The sequence below is a fragment of the Pelodiscus sinensis genome, chromosome 4 (genome assembly GCF_049634645.1).
Source record: "Pelodiscus sinensis isolate JC-2024 chromosome 4, ASM4963464v1, whole genome shotgun sequence".
Classification (NCBI taxonomy): Eukaryota; Metazoa; Chordata; order Testudines; family Trionychidae; genus Pelodiscus; species Pelodiscus sinensis.
The window spans coordinates 50181875-50206353 of record NC_134714.1 but is presented as its reverse complement, the minus strand read 5'-3'; the positions used below and the strand labels follow the sequence as shown (position 1 = coordinate 50206353).

The following is a 24479-nucleotide window of genomic DNA, read 5'->3' as shown; positions in this document are numbered from 1 at the left end:
CCTCTCTGTGTCTTAGCATCCTCTTCTGTAAAATAAAGATATGAAGGAAAATGGAGAAATTGTCCGACAAACGTTCCTTGAATATCAGTTTGTGAATATAGACACCTTCAATTTGTAAAAGCTATTATATTTGTACTGTTGATATATAGAATGTAGTAAATGTATACTGCAGCACATGGACCCTTACATCCCTCTGTTCTGCTATGCTTTGTTATTGAGTAATAATTTTGTATTTGGAGAAACATAGGCCTTTTGAGAACAATGTGGAAAATGTATGTTTTTTGATATATAATAAAGCTGTTAAAAGGTGGATAACTGGCTGATCATATAGTCAATACAATTTGTATTGACTACACGATTAGTCTATAAGGGGAGGAACACTGTCCCGGCTCACGGCAGGTCCAGGAGCTGCCACCTGCTGCGGCTCTGCAATTTAAATGTAGTGGGAGCAGGGTGACAGGCAGTGGGCCGGCTCTTACTACATTTAGACTGCAGAGCTGCAATGGGGGTAGGTCGCAGACCCAGCGCGAGCCAGGATTCCTCAGTCCCAGCTTGTGCCAGATCCCAGATCACTGCACCTCTGCATTTTAAATGTAGTAAGGAGCAGAGCGGCTCTTACTACATTTAGAGTTCAGAGGCTCAGCGGTCCAGGACCCAGTGCGAGCCAGGACTGAGCTGGGCTTCCCCAGTCCTCACTTGCACTGGGTACAGCAGCCCCTGTTTGCGGGGGGAGGTCCCAGCTCCCCACTGGGACCCCCTGCAGACAGAGACTGCTCCACAGGATGAGGAGCAGCCTCTGCTTGTAGCAAGCCTGGGCCTGTCACAGGGAGAGGCTGCTTCGCAGCAGCCTCCTCAGCCCCTCCCACATTGCAGAGATGGTGCTGGAGGGAACCAGCTTTTAAGCTGGCAGCTCCCAGCACCTGCTCCTGCTTTCCCACCCTCCTCTCCGATACAGAGGCAGCAAGGAGGAAGGGGAGCGAGTAGTTAAGTTGTAGACTCAACTAGTTGCTTACATCCTTAATTCATGATCTGTCCAAACATGTATTTCTCAGTGAATTTTTTTGTCCTGGGGAAAAAAACCAGGAGACATGTGAGCCTGCTACATATACAGACATATCGTTTGGTTTAAATTAGGGGTAGGGAACCTAAGGCCCAGGAGCTGGATGTGGCCCTCAGATTGCTTGGATCTGGCCCTTGAGGCTTCCTCTCTCCCCCCATCCCAAGCATTGTAGCTGGAGCACACAAAATTTAGTAGCCTGGGCACCCCAAGGCTCTGGTATGTGAGGGGAATGTGGAGAATGTCTTTCTCTTTCTCAGTTGGAGGCTACCTTGATGTGGGGCTTGATTATTTTTTTGTGTGTGGCACCTGACTGATTTTTCTGTTGGTCAGCAGCCTCCAAGTCCCTCAAAAAGGTTCCCTACCCCCTGGTTTAAATGATATGGTACTATAAGATTAAAACACTGGCTTTAAATCAATCAATGAACCCGTGTGGCTTTTTGAGACATACATTGGGGTAGATTCTGATCTCAGAAAAGTGAGTTTTATCATTAATTTGTATACACCAGTGGGATTAATCCCATTGTTCCAGAGTCAGATCTCAGGGTAACAACACTGTGATAGTTAAAGATAGCTAGGTAAGCTTGAGTGTCCATATATATGTGACAAATTTTTGTTTTTAACTTTAAAATGGAACCTTAATTTAAAAAATTTCAAATATGGTTTGCATTGTGTTTTGGAGAAAAACACAACATTTATATAAAGGTTTCTTTTTCTCTTATTTTAATCTTAACTGTAGTTTCATGTAGTTATCCCTGAGAATGTAGCACTTGTAATACCAGAGCACACTTAATCCTACTTATGGCCTTGGTCATGAATTTCCATTTATGACATTCATTGTCTCTTATCTTGAAGAATCAGCTTTCACATATAGTGGTATGGATGTGCAAGCTCTTTAACTGACCTTGGCAGATATTTGGCGAAATGCACTGCTAATTGGAAGGAAGATTCTAGCATGATGCACTTATACCACATGCTGAAGATATTTCATTTGTATTATAGGATGTCCTGTGAACTATTCGCATTTGGGCTGTAAGAGTGACTTAAAGCTGAGCAGTTGTGTGCAAAATGAAATGTGAATGAGAATAAAAATACAAATTAAAGTAACCCAGGACAATAGAAAATTATTCAAACCCACCAACACGATGTACTAAAAATCCAGCGTAATTATAAAATAGAGCTTCTAGAAAACTCATCGCATACAGTCATCAAGGTGTTTCTTGCTAGCATACAGCTGCTTATTTTCTGTTGACTCATTGTGGCAGGTGCCATCTTGAAACCAAAGGAAGTAGGAGTAGTTATCTAGGGAAACAGAAAGAAACAGGGTCCTTGTGCTGAGAAAGTCCAAATTGTATTTGTGGTGGTGTTTTTAAGAGCCAAGTAATGCTCATGGGACGGGTGAGACTCTTAACACAAAGTCAGAGTTTGTGTACTCTGAGAATGGGCAGGGGTTCAGTTTATTCACACAGCTTAGTCTGTGTCACTTATTTATGGAAATTTTCTTCATGTGGTGCTATTGTAACTGCCACCAGTCTCATTCAAACCTGGGCTCTCTGGAACTTAATGTAGGAGCCTCTACCATTTGAGCTAAAAGCCAGCTGGCTTTCAGTTTAGGCTGTGGAGCTCACTCATTACTATCTCTCATTGTAGGTGCTGTAAGTGCCACTACATGGGGCAGTGAACCATGCCCACTAGGTGTGGGGATTATACTATGAAACCAGCAAGTCCCGGGCAAAATATAATTGTCCTGATTTTTGGCTATTCATAGGGTTACCATATTTGAACTTTAAAACATGAGGGCACACCTGTGAAGGAGTGTATCAGTATCTACCGACTCATGTTAATGTGTTGGGCTCACATGTTACACATTAATACAACGTGAGTCGGTAGATACTGATACAGATACACTCCCTCTCAGGGGTGTCCTCTTTTTAAAGTTTAAATATGATAACCCTAGCTATTAATATAAAAATATTTTAGCATTTAAAGGACACATCATTAAAAAGATTTTCTGAAAAGCTATACTTTGCTTATTTCAGCAATATGCCTTGGTGCGTAGATGACTTTGTTTAGCCGGCTATATTAGCAATGGGCACATCAAATCCTAATGGTCTGAAATGGCTGTGTATATGGTTGCTAAATAGAGAATGCAGCTTTTGAGTTTAAAATGTGAATTGTGAAGAGCTGGTGAATACATTTTTTAAAATGTAAAAATCAAATATTTTAAAATAAATTAGAATAGAAATTAAGAGCTAACACTTAATCTAATAATCTAAAATAATCTAAATAAAAATAATATTCAAGCAGTATATACGCATTGTCAACATTTTAAAAGAAAGTAGAAGCAATGAACTGATGATAGTCACTGGCTGAACGCTTGGAACCAGAATTTACTGAAGTACTATACCAGCTTCTCACAACAGTAGCCACAGGTGCAAAGAGAATGTTTTCAGGTTATCCAGCTAGTTCAATCCAATGACTAGTTAATTCAAATGTAAGGAATTGAGTGGGAGTTTGAAAAAATAAGAGAGCTTATTTGCTTTTCCAATTCATGAGCAAAAATAATGTGTGAAATGATAAAATTTACTAGCCCTACAGTCTTGAAAAACACGATGACCAGAAAAAATCAATTTAATTCACTAAGTATAGATATTTCCTTTGTATAGTAAAACAATTATTTTTAAATACAAATCATGTTTTGATAAACTCTTTTCTTACTTATCCAGCATATTTAATTTAGTTTTAACTAATACAATTTTAAAATGTTGTTTTTGTGCATTTTAACTAATTCCAGTTTTCAGTCAAATACAATATAACAAAAATCTTGAGTAAATATTTAATCATCCAGTAAATACTGTAACATAATAAAAATGTAAAAAATGAAAAAGCTGAATGAATGCAAGTTAAGCTATATTTCTGCTTAAATAAATGTGTATCAATATAATGAATCATTTAGTGCACAAGCTATATTTAGTTGCAAAGCAACATGTTGTAATGGTTATCAAGTGGAGAACAACCCTTTTTTTTGGGGGGGGGAACCGCCTAAAAACTATACATATTAAATAAGATATAAATCTATCATTTAGTTCATTTTCTATTTGCTGATCAAAATAATTAAAAAATGTGTGAATTGAAAATTACTTTGATTTAAATCAAGCCACTCTGGTTTCCAGTCATTCTTTCGGTAGGACCAATTATGTAAGCCTTACTCAAATGCTATGTAAATATGTGGTATTTTCATAGCTTTCCAATGGTACTTAATAGATCAAAAAATAATTACAATTCAAGCTACACTTGTGACAACACTGAAATAATTATGTATTCAGTATTGCCTTCTAATTACATGGTACTTATTATGTAAGTAAATGGTCAACAGTTATGTAATTAAAGAATATTCACATGACATTTGTAAACAATAACAGTTTCTTATATATTATCAAGTGTTTCATGTACCGTAACATACCCTTTTTAGTACACCTTCAGGTTTAGTTTTAAGGAGTTACTAGATTCAATTTTCTTGGGACTATAAGCATTATTAAATGTGGAATGGTTTAATTCAAGATGGCTTAGTTTTTTTTCATGAAGCAGCAGTTAAAGTTTAGAATTTTAAATTTCTCTCTTATCCTTCAAACTATACTGCTATGCAGGCAACAGTTTTTCTCGATAGCAGTGACTCTCAACCTTTCCAGACTACTGTACCCCTTTCAAGAGGCTGATTTGTCTTGAGTACCCTCAAGTTTTACCTCACTTAAAAACTGCTTGCTTACAAAATCCTATATAAAAATACAAATGTGTCTCAGCACACTATTAGTGAAAAATTGCTTACTTTCTTATATTTACTATATAATAATTGAATATATATAGTACTTCATTTATAGGTCAGTATAAACAAGTCATTATCTGAATTAAATGTTAAACTGTAACCTGTTGTAAATTAAATGTAACCTGTTGTAAAACTAGGCAAATATCTAGATAAGCTATTGTACCCCAGGAAGACCTAAGGGTACCCCCTAGGGTACTCTGGTTGAGAACAAGTGTTCTATAAAAGCTTTAGGGGATAACTGAGTTAGTCTGTACAGGATAAACTTAAAAAATAACAAATGGTCTGGTAGCACTTTATAGACTAACAAAACATGGTAGATGGTATCGTGAGTTTTCGCGGGCATAGCCCACTTCTTCATATGACTGGAGTTTTGAGTTTAGGATGTGCAGACCCAAAATAAATAGGGGAAGGGAGGGAGGGGGAGAAAAAAATGGAAGGGGCGGGAAAAAAAAAGTCTATAAAAGTCGACCAAATAACAGCAGGAATAATATGGAAGCAGTAATTGTATTGTCAGGCCATACTGAAAGAAAGACAGGGGACATAGACATGGCTTTAATCATAGAATCATAGAATACTAGGACTGGAAGGGACTGAGAGAGGTCAGCGAGTCCAGTCTCCTGCCCTCATGGCAGGACCAGTACTGTCTAGACCATCCTTGATAGACATTTATCTATTTACAAATTGGATTAATGCAATTGCTGGATAGTTGCATGAGGGGGGTTGGGTGGGGGCCAAACTCATCCCTATTAGTAGGAGGATGTGGGGAAAGTTCTTGGAGTCACACGACACCTTTTACTTCTGATCATGTGTCCATTTGACCCCGAGAGTCAGGGGCATGGTTAACAGAGGTCAGGAGGCGTGGCTAATGTGTCCCTAATTTTGGTTCAGAAAATATGGTCACCATACGTGGAGAAAACAGAGTTCAAATGGCTGCCCCTAAAGGGGCAAGACTTGTTTTTTTCTGAACAAATACAATCCTTGGCGTTCCCCATTAAAAAAAATATTGTTTGGTGTTCCTCGGTCTTAAAAAGTTTAAGAAACACTGGGCTATAAGAATGAGAGGGGTAGGGGGAAAGGCTACCTGCAGTACCAATCACAGGAGAACCTCAACTGCCTGAGGCTCCCCACCCAGAGTTGTGTCCTTTTTAAACCCTGAATTCCCAGGTGATGAGTCAGTGACCCACTGCCCCTTTTTGTGGCAGTTTTCATCTTTCCCACCCACTCACTTCCCAGCCATAAAACATGGATACCTTCATTCGACCAGGCCAGCCAAAAACACCTTCACTTAAAGGCCCAGGGTGATCACCTTCATAGTTAAAGATGATCTGAGTTTAACACTTAAGTCACGAATATAATCTCTGGTATGTATGAACAATATTGTGCGTCTTTCCTAAAACTAATGTACATACTCTTTGGTGTTTTAAAAAATTAAGCATAGTATCTGACAACCATTTTTGTTTGTTTGCATGTTCTCTGATAATCAGACATAATGGAACAAAACAGATTCTTCCAACTTCCCATATAATTAAAAACTCACTAGCTCTGGAAGCTGGAGCCATACCCTCTTTTTGAACGCTGAAATCCCATTTGTATGACTGAGCATTCTCTGCATCAATATAGGATAGGATGTTTGCTAAGAGATATCAGTATTTTATGTAACCACACTCAATCAACAAACATTCCCAAACCCCAACAAACTAAATAAAAACAGTGTCATCTTCTTATAGCTTTGGTGTGTTTCTCTGCTTTCTCCCTGGAACAATATTTGTCCCAGTGAGTCCCCTTTAAAGCCTAGTTCTGTGGCCTCTGATTTTGTAGAGGACATCATTTTGCTCTACAAAATGGCATCCTCCACACAGTTTGACCTCATACACACAGTGTGTACAAGATCCCACCATGTGAAAGATGCCATTTGTAGAGCAAATTTGCATTCTCCCTAAAACTGGAATGTGTTTTGGCACCACTGCAATGGTGTTTGTCACCAGGGACAAGTAATTGAGTCACTGTCTCGGGTGGTGGGGGCCCCTTACTACTGTATATGTAGTAGGTAACTCATACTGCCAATGCTTTATCCTAAAGCCACGCTGCATTGTTTCCTGCCACACCATACAATTCAAATTGTTGTACATGAGTTTAATATGGATTGGTGACAGGAAGAAACTGCTCTACTCTATTTGGAAAGATTTGCTCAGTGTCCCACAGAAAGGAAGCTTAGATATTTTGGTGGTATCTGGTGGTCAGAGCAATGCAGGGCAGTTGATGGAGAAACTAAAGTGCAATTGGGCACATACGAAGTTCAGTCTAACCTCTACAAACTAACTCATTCCCAGATGGAGAATTACCCTTTCATCCAGAGGGCCATGTGCCTATTGTTCTCACTCTTCACACACAACTCTCACAGATGACAGTAAGAATTGCCTGAGGGACTGAGGACCACATATGAATTTAGATCAAATATTCCACTGTTCCCCCTTCTTTTGTTTTTCCTCAACAAATAAGACATTATAAAATATTAAAATACAAAAATTCACACACTTACCCAATGGAGATATCGAAATGGCATATCATGCTTGTTAATGAAAGGATTTCCAGATTATCTTTATATTAACATCTTATAGTATAATTTGCAAAATAAAATGTAATTAATTTGTTCAAAGCAAATGTGATCATTAGTGACTTGTTGTAAAATAATCATAATTCTAGTTAACAATACAAATGTCCAAAAGATTAAAAACATTTGTTTTATCAATTAAGGATTGAAGGTACTTGATGCAGCATGATTTGTTGTTTGAAAAGGGAGATGGGAGTTAAGTCAGAACCACAATATTAATTAATTTGTGTGGCTGGGCATAAGGCTAATATATTCAGTGTTGTACATTTTTATGGTTTCATAAATAGTATTATTAGCAACATTTCAAAGGAAATATGAGAGAGAGAGAGAGCACTCATATGTGATGGCATAAACTCAGTGTGTTTTATAGAACGCTGTTACTCCGATACAGCCTACCGTGTGTGACTTTTCATAAAACCTAATACATTTCTACATTTGTCAGCTGTTTCAACACATATGCACTTTGCTAATTTCATGGAAATATTTTGATCCCAGAAATAAAATATCAATAGCTTTTAATATTACAAGTTTGGTTGGCTATTTTCGTAATGATGTTGTGGTTTTTGATTTTTTAAAAAGTAACAAATAATTTTGTACAGGTTTTATGTTTAAGCTGTGTCTCCAACATTTCATACTCATATTTTTCCTTGCAGAGTTTTAAGTTGAATGTAGATAGCCACTGTGCTTTAAAAGAAGCTGTGGTAGAAGAAGGATGTCAACTTCTTGAGCTTATTGTATCTCACAAATCAGGTAAATCTTTCTGAAATATTGCAAGTCTTTATGTCTCCAGACTATTAAAGAATGAAGAAGCATTGCTGTAAATTACTGCATATATTCACTTCCTTATGTATTATTAATATTTACATTATCAGATTGACCTTCAAGATTTATAAATGTTTCATATACTGCTTACAATGCTGTGATACTTATAAAATGAAATACTGCCTCAAATAGTCTGTTCATTTTATTTTGGTCTTGCTGCTCAGCTGAGTTTCATTTGAAATCACATCACTGAAAACTTTGCACTGACATGTTCTTTGATATAGCTGCTATGGAAATACCATTAAGATAATGAATTAGGGTTTCATATATATATATATATATATATATATATATATATATATATATATATATATATATATATATATATTCTGCACAGGTAAAATTGCAATGGTAAAAGTGTGGGTTTTTTTCTTTTTCTTTTTCTTTTTTTGGTGTGTGTGGGGGATGGGATTACTTACCTAAACTAATTCTTACCTCAGTTTTAATTTAACAACAAAATATTTTAAACTAGTTATTTCCTTTGATTATTCCTGTATTTTTCTGCAAAGGCCTTAAAATTTTGGTGCATAATGTTTATATTTATAGTTACTGATATTAGCGTGATAGAAATGTAGCCGTGTTAGTCTGGGGTAGTTGAAGCAAAATGCAGGACAATGTAGCACTTTAAAGACTAACAAGATGGTTTATTAGATGATGAGCTTTCGTGGGCCAGACCCACTTCCTCAGATCAAATAGTGGAAGAAAGGTATATATGGTTGTGACTACTTTCTTCCACTATTTGATCTGAGGAAGTGGGTCTGGCCCACGAAAGCTCATCATCTAATAAACCATCTTGTTAGTCTTTAAAGTGCTACATTGTCCTGCATTTTGATTTTAGCGTGACTAACTTAAGAGTAGGGCTAAAATCAGCAGACCTTACTACTGAGGCTTGGTGTCTTAATTTTGTCCCGCAAAGCATTCATCCAATTCATCCAATTTGCAGTTGTCTTTTTATTTCCATTATTCTGTTCATAACAGCTGTTGTGCTACAATCTACACCTACTTCTTGAGCACCACAGAGTTTATACAGTGCAAAAGCTATAGTAAATCAGTGGCTTACTTGTATAATTCCTAGGGAGAAGCCACAACAAGGCTGGACATTGATATAAATTGTGTATGTTGTAGTATGTTTAGAAAACAATACAGAGAAGTGGGAGAGATGAAATATTACATAATTGATAGGAAGTTATTGAATGTTTAGCGCCAGGGAAAAGATAGATTGAAGGGGAAGTTTCCTGGGCTTTTCCCCATTACATATAAATCACTAGTTCTGTGATATTTTATTTTCCTTCAAATTCTGAGTTGAGGTATATTTAAAATGTAATATTATGGGTCATTGTTGGCTAAAAGATATGCTATCGCCTATAGTGGTATTAATAGTATGAACACAATAGCTCTTGGTCTCATTTTCAGAATAAAGTAGATTGAAATATTTACTGCATGTTTTTTTTTCTTTTAAATTTCCTGATTACCCTTGGTATAAAGAATATTATTTAAAGATGTAGCTGAGTTTACAACTTTCATTGTTTTCTTTTCGTTTTGGAGAAGGACTGAAGGACATGCTGCAGATGATTACAAGTCAGTGGAAGGAACTACAGAGGCAAATCAAACGACAACACAGCTGGATTCTTAGGGCTCTGGATATCATCAAAGCAGAGATACTGGCTACTGATGTGTCTGCAGAGGATGAGGAAGGGACTGGGAGCCCCAAGGTAAGTGGCTTGAAGTTTGTCTTATTTCCTCTTATTTCCGCCTTCTTTTGAACTAGGCACCACTGAAGTTTTCTTTCCACCCTAAGGCTTTTTCATTTCTATTGGGTAAACTTTTTCTCTTTTTTATAAACAAAATGAAATGGCTTACTCTGAAACAATAAAAAAAGACATAAAACTTTCAAGTTTTCCAAGACGACTTCTTTCAGAGTGTGTAAGGGAGTATAAAGGGACAGCAAAGGGACATAAAGCATTTAGTAAACAAAACATAAAACATCTTTAACATGAATAATCAGAATGGTTTTAAATTGTTTTGTTGCAACTATAAATCACTATAATCAGTGCAATCACTCAGCTCTGACATCCATTAGCCGCTTGGTTACAGCAAATTAACAAAGAAGAGAGAAAGTGATTCATTATCTCATTCCTGTTAATGACTATCAGATGCATTGCCTAATTAGGGGATGGCCATTGTAGTGGGAAGAAGGTCATGGTTTGCCACAAATCTTTTTGCTCTGGTTTAAGCCTGCCATAATAGTCCATGCATTGAATACAACATGTACTTCAAAAACAAAGGATTGACAACATCTGTAATCATTTGGTGTGCATTAGTTATCCAGGATGGCTATATATTTACCAATGTGAGTAGTTTAAATAACACAGACTCATCCAGATCACTCTTGAGGTTCAGAGGTGTTATCAACTACAAAAATGAATTCCTTCTTGGAACTACATTGATTCTTCCATTTGCAATTTTTAGAAAAATTCAAAGTTCCTGTTTCCAGCAAGGTTTTACAAATTAGTGTCTCTGGTTCTGATGGTAGGGGAACAAGTTGTGGTGGTAGTTATCATTTTCTAGGGACCACTCTGTGAAGTGGTGTTTGATGTCACCTATGAATTAAATTACCGATAAATATCAATTTGCTATTGCCTTGCCACAGTTATGAACCTTGAGAAGGATCTTAGAGATGGAGGAATCATCAAGAGTAACAGTGTAAGAAGAGCAAAGACTGAAAATGATCTAATATCCTGAGCCACTGACACGGTTAGAAGATCTCCAGTGTCATAGGTACTTTACTAAGGCTACGTTTACACAGCAGTTTTATTTTGGAATAACTAAAATTATTCCAAAATAACAAAGTGCGCATCCATGCATCAAGCCATTATTTCTAAATAATGGTGAACTGGAGGATTTCTTACTCCAACTCCTGTATTTCCAACTCCTGTATTTCATGAGGAATAAGGGATTGAAGGAAGAGTGTTCTTCCTTCAACTTGCTGCTGTGTAGACAGCATCAAAAGCCAAATTAAGCCATTTTGACTTCAGCTACTCAATTGACATAGCTCAAGTTGAGTAGCTTAATGAGAGTTTTCCCCTGCTGTGTAGACGTACCCTAAGGTAATGGCAGTGGGCCAAAACTTGATTTTTGTAATGCAGTCCATTAAAATATATAAACTAGCTAAAATTTAAAAGTTTCCCCCTCCTGTAATATGTAATATGTAGTGGATAATATACTCATATTCATTTCACTGAATTATCTTTGAACAGATTGATTCATCCGTGGCCAAAGGCTAAAAGCTTAACCAAAATTAAAATGTAAGAAAAATGGTTCTGAAATTCTGCATGATTTTACTGTAGAGAACCTAAGACTAGAGTGATGGAGTTAAAATAGTTTATTGGGAAGAGAGAGGCCTAACTTTAAACTGACCAAATATCCTTCATTATTTATACGAGAAGGAGCAATTCTTTCCCACCATGTGGGAAATGGAAAACTCAGAGCAATTCTGTCTTATAGTTGGCTCCCCCCTGCCATTAAAAACAAACACACAAAAAATACCACCACAAAGCCACTAGCTGGAGGCTATTTCTTACATTGTCACCCACCCTGTGGGATATGACCTTGTAATGGATAACAGACAAATATTGCAGTGAAATAAATTTCTCTAAATAGATCTGATCTTCTGTTGTTTTGAGCTGAAAGATTAATTAAAAATAAAACATAATAAGAAATATAACTTTAAATTTCAATTTACATTTATTTCAGAAACCATAGGGAACCTGAAAAGCATAATAGAAAATCTAAAGACTATATCTAGGGGGTATTTTTCTTTTTTACCTTGTTTGAGAGACTGTAAAAAAGGAGTTGGTCTTTGAAATTCTTCCTATTTCTGTTTCTTTACAGATTTCTAAGACTCTAGGAAACTTTTCCCCTAGGACATTTTAAAAGTGTTTTCCCAGAACTATGGCATCTTTTATAGAAGCAAATGGAAAGAGGGTAGGAAAGAGAGAAACTGCTGTTGTAGAAATGTATCTTCAGCACTCACATAGAGAAATTTGATTTTGCTTATGAGATTATATATTTTATTGTATGGGAGTTTTGTAATAGTTTATAACCTGAAACTCAGCATTGGTATATTCAATTCTGAATACTGTAGAGTACTTGAGGGATTTCAAAATGTTGTTAATACCTAACTTCTTACAATGCAATGCATTTTCTCCCTGACCTTTTACCATGGAAATATAAACTCAAAATAGGAAAGGAATACTTAATATTCGCTTACAAATGTGTTGAAGTCTCTAACTTTAACCAGAGTCCTTAATAGTAATTGGTAGTTTGTGATTTTAGGAACAACCGTACAGCTAGTATACCAAATATAAATTTGAGTATATATTTCATTTTTATTCATAAACACATTTAAAGACCTCATGTGTTGCAGTTCAAGACAATGCACTGTGTGAAGTTACTACTGATAACTGTAACATACATTGATCTACTGTATTCTAATGCAGGCTATTAGACACATCTAGTAATTCTTTTCTCCTCCTGGTTGAAACTGCTAATAAAATATACTAAAGTGATTTGAAGTGGGGAGGAGGGGGTATTTTGTTTGTGTGTTTTCCCACTTTGGGAAATATGTGGGATGCCTGCTCTTTTTTAACAGGCCTTCTTTAATTCCTGTGAGCTCCACCATATTCTCAGCTGGGGAGGATTAGAGAGGTCTTTCATTGGTGCAGGTTTGCTCCTTAGTGAACAAGAGGGATTATTTTTTAGCAATAACATATGAGTTACTTTCTCCCAATTCAACGGTTATAGTAGATAATCAGTAAAACAATATATTCATAGTACAGTGCTATGTCCAAAAGGGCTAATGCAAACAAGAAATCTCAAGTAAAGAGAGGTTATTTTACCTCTGTATTGGGCACTGGTGCAACTTTTGCTAGAATGCTGTAGCCAGTTCTGGTGTCCACAGTTCAAGAAGTTTGTTGATAAAATGCACACCATTCATAGAAGAACCACAAGAATAATGAAAGGATTAGGAAACATATCTTATTATGACAGACACAAGGAGCTCTATCTACTTAGGTTAACAAGGAGAAGGTTAAAGGGTGACTTCATCACAGGCTATGAGTTCCTACATGGGGAATGAATATTTGATCATGAGGTTTTCAGTGTAGCAGAGAAAAGTGTAACAAGATCCAGTGGTGGGAAGTTGAAACTAGAAACATTCAGACTGGTAATAAGGTGTAAATTTTTAACAGTGAGAATAGTTAACTACTGGAACAATATACCGAGGATTATGGTGGATTCTACATTACTGCAAATCTTTAAATCAAGATTGGATTTTTTAAAAAAGATATGAACTAGTTCAGAAGGAATTATTTTGGGGAATCTCTGTGTCTTGTGTTACATAGGAGGTCAGATTAGACTATCATAATAGTCCTTTCTCGCTTTGGCATCTGAGTGTAAACTCCCATATTATGTATTTATTTTAATTCTGATGGATGGAATTTCACTGTCTGCTGAAGACCCTACTAGATTTTAATTATCTTGTTTGGAAAATAGTATATAAATTCTAATACAACTTTCTGATAATGGATATTCCCCTTCTGCCTAGGTGGAAGAAGACTATATTGTTAGAATAGATATTGAGTTCTGTTCCCAATACTTCATAGGTTCAGTAAACCAGTGATTATGATTTTCATGTTTGTGTGTAGCCAGTGATTGTTAGGACTCATATAGCACTGCAGAGCAAAACCATTGGAATCCGAGAACTAGATAAGTTAGTTCTAAAGATGTTCCTCTTCAGAATTAATCGTTAGTTAATATAATTAAAAAAAAAAGAAACACACAAAAGTTAAGTTCTTGTAAGACCTCTACCTGAGCACGAACCATTTCAAATAGAAGGGCCTAATAGTTAAAATGTTGAGACTGGTCTCATTTTTTTTAGGCAGTAGAGATATTCAGTCTTGTCATAGTGTCTAATCCATATAAGGAACACCTTCTCTTGGTAAGTGAATAACAGAAGCAGCACTGTTTGAAGAATAATGAAAGTATCAGTCAAACATATGGTTACATGGGTAAAACTGAGAACATGGAAAAAAGTAACATTTTGTGATGTATCATATGGCAGAATAAATACCTTGGATTCTAAAATAATAGATAATCATAGGCAGGTTAACACAGACTGAAGTGGTAAATCTATATCCACTCTCCTTTTGAAAATGAATATCTATATTAAGGGAGAAAATTGGTTATTTCCCCCAATTTATAGTCAGTTTTTGTCAAATACAGAATTAAATGTTGGACGTTATGGCTCCAGAATCAGCCATCACTCACCCAACTCCCACTTGTGTCTCAACTTTGTTGTTTCTATGGTATTTTTAAACAAAAAGCTAGTTTTCAAAAACATAAGAAAAAGAAAACTGACAATGTCATGCCATGAAAATATGGAGACTCTTTTAAGTTACTACTATACCTCTACTGAAGATGGAGGTACCTGATAAGTTTCCTTGGTGGTCAGCAACACTGCAAATGATTTCACCAAATTTTAAGCGATGTATATGTATGGGGAGGATGACTGTCTAGCTTGAAAGTCAGGGAATGACTTGGTGCAGGAGCTTCAAACCAAGACAGTTGGGGTTGCTGACCCATCCCCACCAGGTGACCAGAAGATGGGTAAACTGCAGACAAGTGAGAGCAGGGAGTAGAGGGAAAGCTACCCACTTCATGGCCATAGCAGCAAAAGAAGATGTTTTGGAGAAGAAGATAGATTTTCAAATTCATCCACGAGGAGCCAGAACAAAGTGGTGAGAACTAGAGTGTGGAGGTCCTCCACTCCCTTACAGCCAACCGGAGCAGATGTGTTTGAGCAGACAGAAGAGAGAATTCCCAACTCACTGTGGCGGGGGAAGGGGGAGGAGAGGCAGAATGGAGTTTGAGGGGCCATAGAAAACTGGGTGGATGGAATCCTTGCCACATGGGCAAAAGGTTGCACACAGGACCAGGGCTGGCAGATCCAAGGATGGTCAGTGTGCCTACCAAATGGATTCCCCGTAATGGGAGGTAACATGGATCATGGGGAAGGAATTGGCGATGGTGAACTAACTGCATTTGGAGGTTGGGGAGCCATCAGAGAATTGACTCTCAGAATCTAAGCAGTTGCTTCCAAAATAGTTTCTGCAGCACTAACTGGTTTACAAAATGTAGTTATTTGTGTGACACATGCAATCCAGTCAAGTAAGCCGCTGCACTCCTAACTACAACATTCAAGACATGAAGACCCCTAGGAAATCGAGTCATTTCACAGCCCTCAACAATATGTTTGCAGCTACCATATTGACATAGAGAGGTCTTTCATTGGTGCAGGATTGCTCCTTAGTAAACAAGAGGGATTCTGCTGCATCACATATCCTGTCTCTGGTACAAAATCAATTCAGGAGGTTTCATCACCTTCATGACAAATCAAATCTGGTGGATTTTGAACAGGGGTTCTGTATGGACTATGAAGCTTGCCACTTGTCCTCTACCATAATTCCCTCACTCAGCAAACTTACCCATGCTGGGATACATGAGGTCAAATGACCACGTAGTGGATTAAGCAAGTCTTTAATTAGTGATGATTGTGGCATATTATAAAATTTTGTCACAAACTTTCCTCTTTACAAACACAGGGTAGAGCGATATTGCAAGGAAATGGTAACCATGGTAGATGAGTAGATTTATGTGTGTCTAAAATTGTACACATGGTGGAATAACTTATATATCAATATGTTTGTGTGAAATAAGCAAGCCCATAGTAGGGCACAGTACTCTACTGCTGAGTATCTGAGTGCCAAGTCTGAATTGTGTTACATTTGGGCATTGGCACCATGTGGTATTCAAGACAGTTTTCTGGGCAGGTTGCTGTATATTTTGACTTACTTACTGTCTCTGTAAGATGGCCATGATATGTGAGAGTTTTGTCCTACATGACACCTAGAAAGACTGAATATCATTGGAGATAATACTGATTCTTGTGGGAGGCTGTTCTTCTGATGCCTCCAAGCACTTGATCTATCACCAATACTCATACAGAAATTGTGTTTTCAAAAACGCAGCCATTGTACGTACTAATCAACTTGGCATAGTTCTAGACAATTTCACCAAAAGGCCTAAGTGCCAGACCATATTATATGCCATTATCAAGGCAAAGAAAACTGAATCAGACTTCAGCATAACCATACTTCCGACTCACCATGGGGTCATGCCCCAGCTACTCCAGGCCAGTATTTCTATCCTGTGAATTCACATTCCCTATCAGTGAATGAGTTGTAGAGTACTCAAACATCACTCCCCTTTCCCACACACACACAAGGGATTCCCACCAGTAGTGAGTGGTGTACCCTGTCTGACTATCACCTGTCTCCCAAACTCGGACTCCTACTGCTAGGTTAGTATGTAGACATGTTATCACTGTTTTGCCGGGAATTGCTGACACAGAGTAAGCTCAGGGAAATATGGCCAAGCGCATTTAGAACACTAATCTATGCAGACAGTATTGCAGAGTATTACTCAGACAGAAACCCTGCAATGTTCAAATATATGGATATAATTAGTTGGATATATAATATGTTTGTGGTCATGGGTTGATTTAACTATGATGGACAGTTCAGATAGAGGGCAATACAAAACAAGACCCAGTAAGACATCCCACATCTGACACTGTTATTGGATCAGGCATCATGGAGGCCTAGTTTTCACACTGCTACTGGCCTGTTCATTCAGTAGCAAGCTTGCTGGAAGCCAGAGGCTCATAATAATATTTACTGGTTAAAGAATGAAAGTGGCTGTTTTTGTATCCTCTGCAAATTTAGCCATGCTTGTGAAATCAACTCTCAGTGGTGAAGCAGTCCTGAGCAGGCATGGGAAGAGGAACATGTGATGGGGTGACCTTCTGTACACCAGGGTGGCCTTTAAACAGGTACCACATATGTAGAGCCCTGCACAGATACCACATGTTTCCACATCCAGTCTGTGGATATCCTAGGGCAAGTGGAGGATCCAGGCTGCAGATCCTCATAGCTGCCCACCTAATTCTTACAATTAAATCCTGCATGGCTACAAAATTTGTATTCACATCTGTGCTGCTGTCTGAAAAAATGAACCACAGCTACCAGCATTCACTGATATGAAGTGGATACCCATGGATTTACAGGGCTTTACAAATACAACTGTGGTTCACCTTGGGGGAAATGATTTGGGCACATGAAAACAGGTGGCCTTAATGCTCAAAACTCAGTGGGGTTTGGGGACAGATCCTGGAACTTTTCCCATGAGGAAAAGTTATTGGATTAAACATGTTACAATACCAAATGTGTTAGGAAGGTGTGAAGCTCCCATCAGTCAACAAAACTAGGACATATGTGAATGTTGAGTTGGGAAAATTCATAGAAAGTAAAGGGGTGCTGGTATTTTCTCATCCCAACAGAGCATACCAGGCACCAGAATTATTCAGGGAAGATGGAGTCTAGCTGTCAGACTGGGTAGCTGATGGGTTGTTGGACAGTGTTAAAGAGGATACTCATAGATGTCCAGAAACCCAACTAGATATGTGGGGGACATAGCCAAGCTAATTACCGATGCCTCTTTGTGGTGGGTGTCGAATGCAAGCTCTCTATAGGGAAGGCATATGGTGATCAAATAAAATGGGTTGGTAAAGAATTACTGGAGATATTCTTTAAATGAGCAGAGATGGGGGATGTGCAGGACTCTTGTGTCTAGTATGGAAGGGAGACAAATCTTCCTTTTCATAGCCCTCCCCCCTCCACATTAATCCTCACTTGATGGAGAGGGAGGAGGGTCCCAGCAGAGGCCTCATTAAACTACTTCCAGTCTCCTGTCCTCCTTCTGGCATAGCTGGACAATGACCTCACCGCACATTAAGCAATGGGAGCCATTGTCGGCCTTGTAGGAAAAGATGTATGGCCTTTTTCAGGTCTAGACCAGTGGTTCCCAACCTTTTGCAGATGAGGACCCATTTTGACAATTCAGGAAGACTTGGTGACCCAAGGCAATTCAAATAGGGGGAGGAGAGGGAGCAGAGCCACCTGGGCAGACACTTGGCGACCCTTTTGAAATGTAATGGCGACCCATATTTGGGTCCTGACCCATAGGTTGGGAAACTCTCATCTAGACAAAGTGGCTGGCTGCAGCAGCTTCAGACTGGGTCATCATGGGGACACCGCATAGATATTTTTAAGGCCACAGAAATGGATGCGTAAGATTCGTAAGGCAGGGAGTCAACACCAATCTTTATAGCCTCTTTAACCCTTACTCAGGGTGAGCAGAAGCAGGATCCCAGCAACAGACTGGCAGGGGACCAGGGTGGGAAAAGGGAAAGGGCTAACAGCAGCTCACCTTCTGTTATGTGTAAATGATGATGAAATTATCTGCATTCTACACTTTTATGTGACTGTTATTCCAAGACATCCAGGAAAAAAATTCCAACTTCAATAAATCACATCCAGTGTCTTATGTCCTAGCACAGCTAGACAACTTATCAGGCACAGTGGGTTGATCAAGACTGTACTCTAGAGAACAACAGCTCTCTTTTCAGTCTGGTAATATGAGAGCATGTTTGAGAAATGTGTAACAAAAGAGTAAGAAAACAGGCAGGGAAAGGCTGACAATCCTCACTCTTTGGCTAGACAGTTACATGCTAGTTGTCCAGATCTTACTGCTGTAGCTGCAACATTTGAGACTAACATTATGGTACAGAAAGAATGTATGAACAAATTTCTTTCATCTCTGTGATCAATACAGAGAAATGTCATATACGTGAGTAGATATTTTCCTTTTCCTCTGTTCAACTAAAGGGCTCTTCAACTCTAGATTTCTAATCTTCAGAGATCCATACTATGCACATACTGTAATTCTACAAGAAGCAAGCCATTACACCAATAATTTCCACATAATTGTATTATTTAAAACCAGGCAGAGTCATTATCAGTTTAATCTTCTATCATGTGGTTAACAGATAAGAGCTAGATTAAACCCAGAATCTAGAGTGTTTTCTCACACGAACACCTGGGTCTGCTAATTACAAAAAAAGAGGTCTTAATACTAGAGTCGATGGGATTAGTTCTATAATAGCCAGTGATTTGAAAGTGTGAAACAATTACATCAGTTTGTATGATTTGTCCTCATCTTCTCTCCCTGGAATTAGTTGTTTCTGGCTAAGGTATAGGGAAAACATGTTAAAGGGATCATTCTGCTTAAACTGATGTTTTACTTAAGTCACTCAGGACAATTCATGAAATGTGAGGTTTCAGAACTGACTGTATGTTTCATTCACATTCTACTTCCCTCTCTCATACACAGTCATGTACACACATACATACCATTAATGTTGAAATTTCAGCCACTTTTTGATACACAGATGTAGCCCAGGAAGGATTTATGGTGAAATTTATGTGGGTAAGACTCGCCAGTCTGATCCAAGATTCCAAGTTCATCCACCCTAACCCAGGTTACAAGCTGGTAGAACTGTACAGTTCCACCTCAAGAGGGTCTGAGGGTCCAGAACAACAGTCACACTTACAATCAGGATATCCAATTAAAACAAGTTTTATTATTACAGGTATTAAAGTGGTAAACACAACAAAGAATATTACACTGAGTATACAGATGAATTGAATCTTCTCTATGGATAACATTAACAAAATTTGTGTTATAAATTGGACTTATCTAAGTGTATGGATCTAATTACCTAACAGGATTTCATACTTGCAGAATCTTTTTTCCGAAGGCCAAGCGGGGAAGGACCAGCTTCCCTCCGCCTGAGGGACTTTGGTGCAGGTGGCATATAGAAAACTTAGAAGCAAACTTGGACAGAATAAATGAAGCAAGACAGAGCTAAAGGATTGAAAAGAAAATAGAGCTTGTTATCTGACCTCGAGAGAGAACAGTGGGCATTCCAGAGTGACTTTAGCAGCAGCAGCTGCCACAGCCCTGACTTCCTTAATTTCTAGCCCTTTATCCCTTTTGTGGTGCCAGGATGTCCAGCCTCATAACCAAAATTGGACTTTGCACCCTGAGATGTCTGTGAGTACCTGCAGCTGATTGGGAGAGATATCTGGGAGGGAGGGGTCTATGAATATGTATAGGAGAACAACTTGATGCCTCCTTGGACTGATTACCAGAACAAGGAAAAGGCAGAAAATCTTGCAGTTAGGTACCAGGAAATTGGTTCTCTTGAGTTTTACTGGGTTCTGAAGATTTGGACTTAACTATACTCACACAATATTGAGTCATAGCCCTTCTGTGTCCAAAGGCCCAACTGAAATTTTCACTGCAAAGGTCATAATTTTTACACAAAACATGTAAAAAATAACAAGAAAAATAATTTAACCCTATACTCTATCACAATGCTATTGCTAAAGCTAATTCATACCGGATAAATTAAATCCTGTAGGCCTTGCATTACTGGCATGTTTTTAAAATATATCAAGAAAGGGATAGAATATGAAAGCTATATCTTAGCAAGGGTATGCAGAATATAGAGATAAACAGTTTCCCCTTCATCAGTAAAAAGAAAACATTAACAATGGGGTGAAACAGTGAGGTGGCAAAATTTGCAGATGATATTAAACTGCTCAAGAGAGTGAAGTCCAAAGCAGACTGTGAAGAGCTTCAAAAGGATCTTACAAAATTAGGTGACTGAGCAACAAAATGGCAGAAGAATTTTGATGTTGATAAATGCAAAGTAATGTATATTGGAAACCATAATCCCAACATAATGATGAGGACTAAATTAGCTGCCACCTCTTAAAGAGAGAGATCTTAGACTAATTGCGGAGAGTTCTCTGAAAAAAAACCACTCGATGTGCAGCAGCAGTCAAAAAAAATCCAGAATGCTAGAAATAAGAAAGAGAATACCTGATTGACTCTGTATTAATTGATGGTATATCCCACATCTTGAATATTGCTTGCAGATGAGGTCACTTCATCTCAAAAAAGATATCTTAGCATTGGAAAAAGTTCAGAAAAGGGTAACAAAAATATTTAGGGGAATGGAAAGGTTTCTATATGAGGAGAGATTAATAAGACTGGGATTTTTCAGCTGGGAAAAGAGACAACTAAGGGGGGATATGATAGAGGTCTATAAATTATAACTGGTGTGGGAAAAGTGAATAAAGAAGAGTTTACTCCTTCCCAAAGAACAAGAAGTAGGGGGTCACTAAATGAAATTAAAGGTAGCAGGTTTAAAACAAGTAAAAGGAAGCATTTCTTCACAAAACACACTGTCAGCCTACAGAACTCATTGCCAGAGATTGTTGTGAAGTACAAGAATATAACAAGGTTCAAAAAAGAACTAGATAAATTCATGGAGGACAGGTCCATCAACAGCTATTAGCCAGAATGGGCAGGAATGGTATCCCTAGCCTCTGCTAATCAGAACCTAGGAATGGGTGATTATGATTACCTGTTCGATTTATATCCTTTGGGGCACCTGGCATTGACTACTGTAGGAAGACAGTAACTGGGATAGATGAACCTTTGGTGTGACCAGTATTGCTATTCTTATGTTCTTAGGTAAACATTCTAAACTGTGCATGGTATTTCTAAGATGTTTTTATCATTTTATATGGCAACAATTTCAGATACTATATGTCTGGTTACTGTTGGAAAATTTTTACTCTTCAATTGGAAACCATTCTAGCATTGTAAACAATACACAACAAGCAGATTTAGTAAAACAGTTTAGTTGCAAGGATATGTTGTCTTATTTTTAAGCAAAGGGAGATCAGCTTCCATATCTTTTAAAATCTAAATTGCCCAACTAAGATCAAGTATAATTGAGAATTTGATGCGAAAACTTTTTAAATTAGTGTAATTTTGTCTTAATGCCATTTCTTTGAAAAACTTTGAAAAACTATTTTCTGAAACTATATGTGTGTGTGTGTGTGTGTATGTGTATATATATATATATATATATATATATATATACTGTAATTACACATGCAGAACTAAGCCCATTCTTACCATTTTAATGCAGCCCTAACTCGCACTGATTCATTCACAGATGGCTGGATTTTGCCCATTATGTGTACACAACCTGACCTGGGTGTGGGAAGGATGAAACCAGAGATAGTTTAACCACATAATAGTCAAATCCTTTTCATTTTTAATTTTGTGTGTCCTTTTCTTCCTCTTCATTTATTATTTTAATTATGCCAATTTATTTTACTAGTTAGGAATTCTTTTTAGTAAACAATATTATATTGGGACTCTGGGAAAGAGGTGTTAGTCTGATCAAGCTCTGCCCCAGTATCAGAATAGCTGCATATTTCAGCTAAGGTTATCAACAGGGAAAGAATTAACAGTGTTTACTTTCAACTAACACCATTATACTTCAGAGTTAACACTTGGCTGAAAAGAATGGGTATGGTTCACATCTCTTTAGGGGCCAAATGGTGAAACCCTCCTGTTCAAAACCCAAGTTAATTATGCATGATGGAGTTTATCTAAGATAGGCAAAAGGGAGAAAACTTGGTGCATATTACTTGCATAGCCATTCTTCTGCCACCAATACAGCCTATCATGTTTGTTAGTTCTGAGTTTGATGGGAAAAAAACTTATGCAATCTGTGTTTGTGCATCTACTGGTCACTTCTTTTCACTATGTGTATGTATGGGCTCCTCCATATTCATTTTTAAAATGGAACTCCCTCATTACTTTTTTACCACCTAATTTACCCATAGTCCATTCTTTTATCTCTTGGCTCAGCCCCACACATTCAGAACCATGTCTCTACAACCAAAAGGGGTAAAAAGCAATCTTTTTTTAATAAAGGTTGAATTCTACAGAAACTGATGAATAAATAAATACAAAGGAGTACCCTATCCATCCTCCAAACAAACCATAAAAGGTACGAGGTTAACCAGTTTATGTATAATAAGGATCTGCCTGAATTTAATGACATCTGAATTTCAAAACTTTCAGTTAGTGCTATTTTGCTTCTTTCCATTTCATTTCTTTCCACCCCATGTTTCTTCATATATCAGGCTTAAAGGTGAAAGTACAGCGCATCAATATAGTGGGAGAACCTCTTCTCTGTGTTCATTACTGACCAAAACTAGAAGGTTTTGGCAGTCTTGTTTGAAAGCCTGTTCTTCTGAGATTCAGTCTGTAATTTCCAGGCCAAAACAGTTCAGATAAATTCAAATAAGAAAGTGAAATTTTGGATGTTTATACAAACATTCAGAAATCTGCCCATCACCAAAATAGATAAGTATTTTTGGATTACTGAGTTATATTGAAGTAAGAGCTGAAAGTTGTTTTTAACTCTCTTTCTCATCTAGCCTATTTTGTTTATTCTAACAGGTGTAGTACTACCTCATGGTTTTCATGCCAGTTATCTCTGTTAGTGCAATTTAATGGCTTGTCTTCATTGCCATGGTGGTCGATCTTCTGGCATTCAATTTAGTGGGGTCTAATAAAGACCAGTTAAATCAAATGCTGACAGTGTCCCCATCGCCCATGGTACTACTCAAAGTTACAAGGAAGTTGATGGGACCCCAGAAAATTGACGTAAGGTACATTAATTCCAGCTACACAATTGTCATAGCAGAACTGCATATTTTACATCGGTTTTCTTTGCCATTTTAGACCTGGCTTAAGGCTTGACTCTAGCTTGCCTTGTTTGTTCAGATGCTTTTGATTGAAGACCACAGTCTGTTTCATAGGGTACGTCTAGACTACAGGCTTCTGTCGACAGAAGTTTTGTCAACAGATACTGTCGACAAAACTTCTGTCGACAAAGCGCGTCCAGACTACATTGAGTTCTGTCGACAAAGCAAGCTGCTTTTGTCGACATGGTAGTCTGGACGCAAAGGACAGTTTCCATTCAATAACACCTTCTGTCGACAGAAACTCTGTCGACAGAAGGTGTTATTCCTCGTAAAATGGGGTGTGTCTAGACTACAGAGTTTTGTCGACAAAAGTGGACTTTTGTCGACAAAACTATACCTGCGTCCACACTACTGCTGAGTTCTGTCGACATAACGTCGACAGAACTCAGCAGTTTTGTCGACGTATGTAAACCTCATTTTACGAGGAATAACACCTTCTGTCAACAGTTTCTGTCGACAGAAGGTGTTATTGAATGGAAACTGTCCTTTGCGTCCAGACTACCA

The 24479-nt window shown here is 37.8% G+C and overlaps 1 protein-coding gene across 3 annotated transcripts in view; it reads left to right on the top strand.

The window, feature by feature from the left end:
• The window catches only part of AKAP6 (A-kinase anchoring protein 6), a 384054-nt gene that overhangs the window by 178084 nt on the left and 181491 nt on the right, over nucleotides 1-24479 (top strand). For 2 of the 3 annotated variants that reach the window (XM_075926957.1, XM_075926955.1), the window contains 2 exons: nucleotides 8145-8241; nucleotides 9859-10025. In XM_075926957.1, coding sequence (XP_075783072.1) covers nucleotides 8145-8241; nucleotides 9859-10025 — 264 coding nt within the window. The remainder of the gene's footprint in view (nucleotides 1-8144; nucleotides 8242-9858; nucleotides 10026-24479) is intronic. The other variant, XM_075926956.1, reaches the window with a different exon arrangement.